At 44.4% G+C, this 10843-nt stretch overlaps 1 protein-coding gene across 2 annotated transcripts in view; it reads left to right on the plus strand.

Moving 5' to 3' along the window:
• ST8SIA5 (ST8 alpha-N-acetyl-neuraminide alpha-2,8-sialyltransferase 5) overlaps window positions 1-6732 on the plus strand; it is a 100988-nt gene extending 94256 nt beyond the window's left edge. For both annotated transcript variants that reach the window (XM_077463057.1, XM_077463058.1), the window contains 4 exons: window positions 1716-1860; window positions 2004-2116; window positions 3818-3910; window positions 5926-6732. In XM_077463057.1, coding sequence (XP_077319183.1) covers window positions 1716-1860; window positions 2004-2116; window positions 3818-3910; window positions 5926-6388 — 814 coding nt within the window. In that variant the 3' untranslated portion in view covers window positions 6389-6732. The remainder of the gene's footprint in view (window positions 1-1715; window positions 1861-2003; window positions 2117-3817; window positions 3911-5925) is intronic.
• The last annotated feature ends 4111 nt before the right edge of the window (window positions 6733-10843 follow it).

Consider the following 10843-nt stretch of genomic DNA (forward strand, 5'->3'; position numbering starts at 1 on the left):
AAGCGAACCCTGACTTTGCTCCTAAAGCTTTTTACTAAATTACTTATTACTAAATTATGTTGACAAAAAGTTGCAGAAAATTTTCTTTTTGTAATATTTTTTCTCTTCCCAGCTAATACCTATGAAATGAAAGTACGGTACATGTAACTAAATATGCTATCAAAGGAAGCTCTATTTGTAAGATAGACTAAATAAGCAAAAGGTTACAGGGTACAAGCTTACGCATCTCCAAAATAAAAAAAACTTAAAGGATGGGCTGCGGGACAGGGGTTGTTAAAGGGTATTTAACCCCCTTTGTGCTGGTGCCTCCTGGCCCTTTAAGGGATTTCAGATGACGCAAGAAGCATTTGAGAGCTTTTAGCCGCCGGTAACTGTGGCGGTTCGCTCTTGGCGCAGTTGTGTCTGCAAATTGGTACGCAAATATGCAGCCTCTCGCCGCTAAGGCCCACCCGCCGAGAGGCTGCATCTTTGCATATCGTCAGGGCCTAGAGGTTAAACTCAAGAACAGTAATATAATATAGTACAGCTTATCAGTCCCTAGGTGTGGTGGCTGCATTTGTTTTAATTTTTGCAGGCTATGGACATTTTGAGCAAGTACAGAGAATACTTGTTGATCTAGAACAATGTACCCCATACTCATTCACATGGTGCATGGTGCAGGATCTAAGAACTTTTAAAGTCCGATAAGCCCCATGCCCGCAGACCCCCACAACCACCGTCCATGGGGACAAGATACTTTTGGGGGGGACCCCCTACTCCAAAGCACCCCCCTATGTTGAGGGCATGTGACCTTATATGGTTTGGGGGGGGCATTTGCTCGTCCCCCCTTTTCCTGACCTGCCAGGTTGCATGCTCGGATAAGGGTCTGGCATGGATTTTGGGGGGGGGACACGCAATTTTTAAAAACATTTTGGTGTGGGGGTTCCCCTCAAAATCTATACCAGACCTCCTAAGGGTCTGGTATGGAATTTGGGGGGTACCCCACACCTTTTTTTCTCTTTACATTTTGGCATGGGGTTCCCCTCAAAATCAATGGATTGGGAATGACCCCTACGCTTTTTGGATTGGGGATGACCGCTACGCTGTTTGGATTGGGAATCACCCCCACGCTGTTTTTTTCTCAAATTTTAATGCGGGCAATTCCTTTGTTTACAATCAGCTGTCAGCCGGAAACCCGCTGATGAGTTATTGTTAAGGACGTGGCAGCAGGCTTGCCGGGCCGCTGCTTAAAATTCAGCTATTTTTAAGTGCGCCGGCGGCTGCCCGCTCCTAAAATTCGCATCAGAACCGTATCTAAATCTCAGCTGAACCATTGAATAGCTACTTTGGAAATTCACAGTGAAAAAAAAAAAGCAGACCTGAAATTCGCACTGCACATGTGTGAACCCAGCCTAAAACTTTCTCCGATCTCAGCCAAAAGACCCAGGCCAGAAGGAAGGTGGGGAGAAAAAAAACTCTGCTGAAAGTGCAGAGACCATAGTGCTATACTAAAAACACAATGAGTTACCCCAAAGTGAGTTACTGGGGCATGCCTGGGCTGGACTGCTACTCCAGGGTGATGAGCACCGCAGCCTTTTTCTTCTCCAAAACCCAATGCAAGTGCCATCTTGTCACTGTACACAGGATGAAAGTATACATTTATTAAACTGTTTCCTAAGACATTGAGCATTTTACTATAGAGATGTAACATGTGCTGCTTTTGTGTTTTGCTCCAGAAATGCACTCTCCAGATGTTGCAATGCACCTTCTTTGCTTTTCACCACCCAGAAGAACACGCCACTTGGGACAAAACTCCGATATGAAGTTGACACCAGTGGTATATTCCAGATCAGCCCTGAAATCTTCAATATATTCCCCAAGGTATCTTAGAATGTCCGCAGTGTCAGACGGCACACGGTAATATATACTCTCTGTGACGTTTTCATTGCCCTATTAAGGAAGAACTTCCAGGTCCATGTGCCGTTGGGTCTATCATGATGCTTGTCATGTCTTATTTCACATAGGATATGCCTTATTCTCGCTCCCAGTTTAAGAAGTGTGCTGTGGTGGGCAATGGAGGGATACTGAAAAAAAGCAAATGTGGAAAAGAAATAGACAATGCAGATTTTGTCTTCAGGTAATTTTATATTCAAATTGTTCCCATCTTTGCCTGGCCCTCAGTGTTGAGCGTGTATATCCAAAGCCTTAAGAATTATATTCATCATCTTTTATATATCTTACTTCAATAACATGGAATCTGATTATAAAATAATGTATTGGGACTTTATATGAGACAATGACTACTAGGAGCTTGTATGTCTCCATCCCTGAATCATATTGAAAAAAAGGGGGGTGGGGGCAAGAGGGGAATAGGGGATTGTTTTTCAATGAAATCTGATTCGTTGCAACAACGTTCAAACTAGGGCCCACTAAATGTTGAGCCCCTTCCTTGTATGTTGGAGCTGCTGTATGAAGAGCAACCACAGAGGCTCCTGGAGAATCGAGCATTCCACACCCCAGTAATGTACTGTAGGGGGCACTGTTTTGTGGACCTCCTGCTCAACTGAACCTGCATACCTCCTGCCATGAAACAGAGGAGCAGTATGGGGTATGAAACCTTGCCAAATCTTACTTACACCAAAGAGTACTATGCCTGCCATTGAAACAAATGATAGGGCACTATTCTTCCCACTGTTACCAACAATGGATCACTATTTATTCCACTGACACCTCAACAATGGGGTACTATTTCTCACACTGTCGCCAACAATGGGGAACTATTCCTCCCACTGATACCAACAATAGGGAACCATTCCTTCCACTCACACCAAAGATGGGGCTCTATTCTTTCCACTGTCACCAACAATTGGGTACTATTACTTCCACTGACATCTCGTCGATGGGGTACTATTTCTCACACTGTCATCAACAATGGGGCACTATTCCTTCAACTGACACAAACGTTGGAGCACTATTCCTCTGACTGATGCAAATGATGGGCTCACCATTCCTCCCACTCATACCAACAATAAGGCACCATTCCTTTCACTCAAGACCAAAGATGGGGAACTATTCTTCCCAATGACACCAATGATGGGGCACTGTTTTACTCACTGATCCAAATATGAAGCACCTACTATATATATACCAACTATATACTATACCACACTATATTGCCCACTCACACTACTATGGAGCACTAATCCTCCCTATGAGGCCGCGTACACACTGGGGGACTGTTCGCTCAACTTTGTCCGTCAAACAGTTTCAGCGGACAGTCCGCTCAAAATTAGCATGGACAGACTTGCCCACACACGATGAACGAACAGTCCGCTGAAACCGTGCGCGATGACGTGAACGGCACGTACGACGGGACTAGAAAACGACGTCCTATACACTGCAATGCAACCTTCGGCGTGTAAATTCTTTCTGAGCATGCGCGAGACTTAGTTTGACGAACAAGCCTACACACGAGGGGACTGTTCGCTGAAACAAAGTTTCAGCGGACAGTTTTTCGGAAATTCCGAAAAACTTTGTTCAGCAGACTGTTCGCTGAAACTGTCCGCTGAAAGCCCACACACAAGCGGACTGTCCGCCGAAACACTGTTCAGCGGACAAAGTTGAGCGAACAGTCCCCGCGTGTGTACGCAGCCTTACACTAACAGTGGAGCTCTATTCTTCCCAGTGACTCCAACCATAAGCTCTGTTTTTCCCACTGACAATATTAACTCTTTCCTACTTGCACAGGAGGTATTCATACTAAATGCCTCTCACACTTGAAATTGGCAGAATCTTCTATAATCTTCCTTTAACAGCGTGTTCATTTTTATGATTTAAGGTGCAATTTACCTCCCATCTCTGAAAAATATGTGGCAGATGTCGGTATGAAGACAGATGTGGTGACAATCAACCCGAGCATTATAACAGAAAGGTGAGAAATTCTCATGCATTTCTTTATTACGAGTATTTATATAGTGCCGTCTGTTTAGGTGTTGTGCAATCACATCAAACTGTGGCTACAAGGAGCTTACGATCTAAGGTCCCTATCTCACATGCGTATATACATGCACACACATACTAGGGCCAAGTTGGAATGGGGCCAATTAATCTACCAGCTTGTCTTTGAAGTTTAGAAGGAAAGACATACAAATTCCATTCAAATACTGTAGTGTCTTAACCAGGACCCCAGTGCTGCGAGGTTGTAGTGCTGACCGCTGTGCAGCTGAAACCCGAAAAGGCAAAGGAGCCTTGTGTGAAACCATCACTGGAAGGTAGTTAACTTCATATGGTCCATAAGTGGAAAATAAAGCTTGTAACTATGGCAGTGGCGTATCATCCATGGGTGCAATGTGTTCACTGCACACAGACCCCGAGGGGAGCCCACTGTGACCCACACTGCACCCATGGATGATTCTCTGACAGTTGGGGTGATCAGAGTGGCAGGGGGGACATTTACAAGCATCGATCTCCCTGTATAGCTGTTCAGCTGACAGCTGCGGGAGGGAGAGGAGGAGAAGCGTCTGTCAGCTGAAAAGCTATACAGGGAGATCGATGCTTGCAACTTTCTCCCCTGCCGCACGGAATGCTGTACTTACACCATCCACTGCCCTACTGACACCACCCACTGGCCCCCAAAAAGCATTTTGAAAAAAAAAAAAAATGGAAAAATGCCAAGGTGCCATCCATAACTTAGGAGTATCAGACAATAGTGGAGAGCGCCAGCTGCTGAGTGAGCGATGAATAAGGTAAGTTTATCAACTTGCTTATCATGCCATAAGCAAGAGGAACAGTTAACCATTTCAGGGGGGAGGAAGACCCACTGCAAGGGTAAATGGTATTTATTAGACATGTGCGCCGTAAAAAATGTTGTTTTGTTTCGTTCCGTTTTGTATTATAATTAATTCATGTCCGAAATTCAATTCGGATTCGTATGAAATAGGAATTTTCGGTAGATGCGTAAACTATTCGTAACAATTACGAAAGTTCATTATGATGAATTCATCATTATGAGGGCCTCCCACCATCCCTGTGCTGTCCTGACTTCCTGGGTTTTTAACTTTTAGGTTTGTCAACATTTAGTAACAATTACGAATTTTCGTTATGATGAATTTATCATTATGAGGGGCTCCCACCATCCCTGTGCTGTGCTGACTTCCTGGGGTTTTTAACTTCATCATAACGAATAATCGTAGTTAACCAACATTCTGTCCGATTCTGTTGTAATGGAATTTGGATCCGAAGTTCGTATAAAAATTCGTATTTCGGATTTGTACGAATTTCCGGAAATTCTTGCGAATTTTCCATTCGTACGAATCTAATCGCACATGTCTAGTATTTATCCCTAGCATTTGCTTTAAGTTTAAGAGATAGGCTAAGTTTTATATTTAAGAAGTTAAGTGCTAAGGGAGAGGTTAAGTGCTGTAAAGGTAAAATATTGAATTTATCATCACTGTCTGTTTCAGTGACAACCGTCACCAAGACAAATAGAGGAGGTAAATCTCCCAAGGATATAAACTACACCAAAAACTGACAGCGGTTTCATCCTGAATTGCAAAGTAAGAAAAAAATGTGGTTTATGATACAAATTAATATTCTCTATGGTCTCGGACTATTTTTAACCACTTAAGGTCCACCCTAGCAGTCTTACTGCTACAGGTTGGCACCTCTGCGGGGTAGGGGGCGCTCATGCGCACTGCCGGAGGCTTTCTCCCGCTGTGATCACACCAGGCGTAGCATTTGGCAACCCAGACGTGACCAGGGTCACAAGGGAGAGGTCACATGCTCCTCCATACCCAGAAGCCCCAGCAAAAGAGCTTGGATTGGTGAGTATAACTTGTAATGGGTGGGCTATCCGCAGACACCATCATTGTCATGAATTGGCAAAGTATCATTTTCCCTATAAGACTAATAAAGGCTGGATGCTGATGACTGTTCCTTGGATTTCAGGTTCCAGAAGCTGGAGAAATGGCGAAAACCTTTCTACGACGTTCTACAGGGCTTTGAGAACGCCTCTATCCTCCTCCCTGCCTTCTACAACACACGCAACACGGATGTGTCCATCCGAGTTAAGTACGTCTTGGATGACTTTGAGTCCCAGCAGTCCGTCTTCTATTTCCATCCCCAGTATCTCATCAACGTCTCCCGTTTCTGGCTCATCCAAGGTGTGCGTGCTAAACGCATCAGCAGCGGACTGATCCTGGTAACAGCTGCTCTGGAGCTGTGTGATGAGGTCCACCTTTACGGATTTTGGGGTTTCCCTATGAACCCATCGGGGGTCTTTATTACTCACCACTACTATGACAACGTGAAGCCTCGACCAGGTTTCCATGCCATGCCTTCGGAAATCTTCAACTTCATCCATATGCACAGTAAGGGTATCTTACGCGTACACACGGGCACATGCAGCTAGGAGTCAGCTTCTGCACATGCCATGGATATGCCGCTTTTGGAAATGAAATTATGCAATAATTGATTTGAGCAAACTTCATAGGATAAGGCCTCCAGGCGGTCTGGCTCTCGCCAGCGCTGCTACTTAAGACTTGCGTCAGTGTTAAAGATAATGGAAAAGCCAAACAGAAAATAATCCATCGCCATCAGCACTGGTTGGACAGCCACAAATCGACAAAGCACATAAAACAACATAGCACACACTGTATGTACCAGCATCTGCCATTAAAGCTTTTAAGACACCATGTCAGGATAGGAAAGGGAAGTACAATAATGAGGAAGTAGGATTCCAAAATCTTTGTTTTATGTTAATTTCTCAACTTTCACTTTTTTTTCTTACCTTTTACAGCACCGCTCTACTTTTTGGAAACTTTCATAGGATAAGTTGGGGGTAGTGAAATAACCATGTTTAAAAGTAAAATTTAACATACTATATGGGCAAATGTTTGTGGGCATCTGGCCATCACATCTATATGAGCTTGGTGGACATCCGATTCCAGAGCCATGGCCACTAATATGGAGTTGCCCCCCACCTTCCATACCTTTGCAGCTGTTACAGTCTCTACTGTTTAGTAAAGTCTTTCTATAAGAATATTGGCGTGTGACTGTGCTCCTTCAGCCAAAGGAGCATTTGTTTGGTCATGTCATGATGTTGGGCTCACAGTTGGTATTCCAACCCAGCCCAAACATGTACAGTAGGGTTGAGCTGACTTTGCACATAGGCGTACAGTCATACTTAACTATGTCTTTATGGAGCTGACTTTGCGCATAAAGGCACTGTCATATTGGAATATTAAAAGACCATCTCCAAACTGGTTGGAAGGGCACCAATGTCTATCATGTCTTTGTGTGTAGAGTATTGACAGCACCCTTCAATGTCTGTGAAGGTTCTCCTTTATCTAGGTCAGTGGTCTCCGAACTGTGACATTTATTTGGCCCTTTGGGCACTATTCCTCCCACTGACATTAACAATGAGGCACGATTCCTGCCAATGACACCAATGATGGGACACTATTCCCTACACTGACACCAAGAATTGGGCACTATTCCTCCCACTGACACCAACGATGGGACACTATTTCTCTCACTGACACCAACGGTGGGCCACTATTACTCCCACTGACACCAACGATGGAACACTATTCCTCTCACTGACACCAATGATGGGATACTGTTCCTTCCACTGACACCAAAAATGGGACACTATTCCTCCCACCAACAATGGAACACTATTCCTCATTGACACCAACGATGGGACACTATTCCTCCCACTGACACCAATGATGGAACACTATTCCTCCCACTGACACCAACAATTGGTCACTCACTATTCCTCTCACTGACACCAATGATGGGACACTGTTCCTCCCACTGACAACAACAATTGGTCACTATTCCTCCCACTAACACCAACGATGGGACACTATTCCTCATTGACACCAATGATAGGACACTATTCCTCCCACTGACACCAATGATGGGACACTAATCCTCCCACTGACACCAATGATGGGACACTAATCCTCCCACTGACACCAATGATGGGACACTAATCCTCCCACTGACACCAACGATGGGACACTATTCCTCCCACTGACACCAACGATGGGACACTATTCCTCCCGCTGACACCAATGATTGGACACTAATCCTCCCACTGACACCAATGATGGGACACTATTCCTCCCACTGACACCAATGATGGGACACTATTCTTTTTACTGACAACAATGATGGGACAATATTCCTCCTACCAATGCTGGGACATTTTCTACTCCCATTGGCCACAGTCCAGCCCCTCTAAAATCTCAAGAATAATAAACTGGCCCTTTGTTTAGAAAGTTTGGAGACCCCTGATCTAGGTCATGGTATATCTGGTAGTAGTTAGTGACATTCAACTTGACTTTTCTGTAATGTTGAAGATGTGTCTTATTTTATCCACGTTCAGTTCTAGTGAATGAGTGTTGGGAAGATGCCCCAACATTTATATCAACACAGGTAGCCTTTACCTTAATATAATCTTCATGAAATGTATCAAGGCTGATTGTCCAAGAACAGAATGAGAGGTGTGAAGGTTGTGTAACCATCCTATTCTAGTTACACAAACTACTTCTTGATGGTTGAAGTCTGCACAGGTGTTAATCTAGGGTTTCAACAATTTACACCTTTTGGCCACATGAATTGAAGGATTAATACTTATGCAGAGTTCATGGATGAGCTACAAAATGTCTTTAATATTACAGAACATGTCTGCTCGAATGTAACTAACTACTACTTAGCAGCGCCCTTCCATGGAAACACTAGAACTCAAAAATTTGTGTCCACAAATGTTTGGCCACTTACCCCTCTTGTTTTTCCCCACAAACTTTTTAGCCAAGATAAAACTCTGCACAGTATTCTAACTATTATGTTTATTGAGGAGTTTACAAAGTTTGCTTGATACCAAATTAAAATAGTATGTGCAGGGTTTTTATATGCCAGTCCAGTTTCCTGGTTCAAGGATCAGTCTACCCAAAGCTGATATTCAGAGTCTGGTAGATGCTGGAGTGTGAAACCCTCTGACAGTTCATTATACACTATATTGTCAAAAGTATTGGGACACCTGCCTTTTCACGCACATGTACTTTAATGGCATCCCAGTCTTAGTCTGTAAGGTTCAATATTGAGATGGCCCACCCTTTGCAGCTATGACCGCTTCAACTCTTCTGGGAAGGCTGTCCACAAGGTTTAGGGGTGTGTCTATGGGCATGTTTGACCATTCTTCCAGAAGCGCATTTGTGAGGTCAGGCACTGACGTGGACAAGAAGGCCTGGCTTGCAGTCTCCGCTCTAATTCATCCCAAAGGAGTTCTAACGGGTTGAGGTCAGGACTCTATATCTTTATGGACCTTGCTTTGTACACTGGTGCGCAGTCATGTTGGAACAGGAAGGGGCCATCCCCAAACTGTTCCCACAAAGTTGGGTGCGTGAAATTGTCCAAAATGTCTTGGTATGCTCACACCCAAAAGTTTCCTTCACTGGAACTAATAGGCCAAGCCCAACCCCTGAAAAACAACCCCACACCATAATCCGCCCTCCACAAAATAATTTGGACCAGTGCATAAAGCAAGGTCCATAAAGACATAAATGAGTGAGTTTGGGGTGGAGTAACTTGACTGGCCTGCACAGAGTCCTGACCTCAACCCAACAGAACACCCTTGGGATGAATTAGAGTGGAGACTGTGAGCCAGGCCTTCTTGTCCAACATCAGTGCCTGACCTGACAAATGTGCTTCTGGAAGAATGGTCAAACATTCCCATAGACACACTCCTAAACCTTGTGGACAGCCTTCCCAGAAGAGTTGAAGCTGTTATAGCTGCAAAGGGTGGGGACCAACGCAATATTGAACCCTACGGAGTAAGACTGGGATTCCATTAAAGTTCATGTGCGTGTAAAGGCAGGTGTCCCAATACTTTTGACAATATAGTGTGTCTCTTGAGGATTGGGGAGATCTTTGCAATGAGTACCTGGGTTTGCACACCTGGTGACGCCATTAAAGGATGCTCCCACCATCCCTGCTTGGTATTTTTCTTTAATATATTTTATGTAGAATGAAACAGGAAGGGTCAGAATGTGCAAAAGTGAGTTTGAACACCCAAAATGTCCAGAAGAACTGAATCAGGAATCAAGACAGGGAGATTTCACGTCAGTGCCCAAGATCATAGTGGCCAACCCGTTGTCATTTAGTATTTGTTGAGTGGCCCACAGAAACCAGCGGTCAGCACTGATCTGTAAAAGGGCTGTGATGATAGAGATCTCTAGCAGTCTCAATATGTCCCCAGCCTCTGTCTCTATCCTGCACTAGGTTTTTAGTCTCCAACCACTCCTGTAGCACATCTACAGTCTGTGACCCCCCCTTAAAGGATGTCCACAGCCTCTGACGTTCCTCTGTAGCATTATACTGTATACTAAATATTATGTACAGGCTCTTAGTGATGTCATCAGCCACAGTTGATACCTCATAAATTGACCACCATTGATCCAAGACAGGAGAAGTCAGATGGTGGCTCCATTCACCTATATCAAGAAATATCACTTTTGCATCGACTGATCCTTTAAGGCAGTGGTCTCCAAACTGTGGCCCGTGAGCCGGATGTGGCCCTTTGCCTGCCTTTCTCCGGCCTTTGGGGTATCATTCCTTTTACTGATATGAGGCACTATTTCTCCTACTGACACCATTCCTTCAACTGACACAACTGCGGGGAATAATTCCTCCCGCTATTCAACAGTGGGGCACTATACCTTCTACTGACACCAACAATGGGGCATAATTCTTCCCAATGAATCCAATGATGGGGCACTATTCCTTCCACTGACACCAACAATGCGGCACAATTCCTCCCATTTACTCTAATGATAGGTCGCTAATCCTTTCACTG

The sequence above is a fragment of the Lithobates pipiens genome, unplaced genomic scaffold (assembly GCF_037356315.1).
Source record: "Lithobates pipiens isolate NorthernLeopardFrog02 unplaced genomic scaffold, aLitPip1_a1.2 Scaffold_3, whole genome shotgun sequence".
Lineage (NCBI taxonomy): Eukaryota > Metazoa > Chordata > Amphibia > Anura > Ranidae > Lithobates > Lithobates pipiens.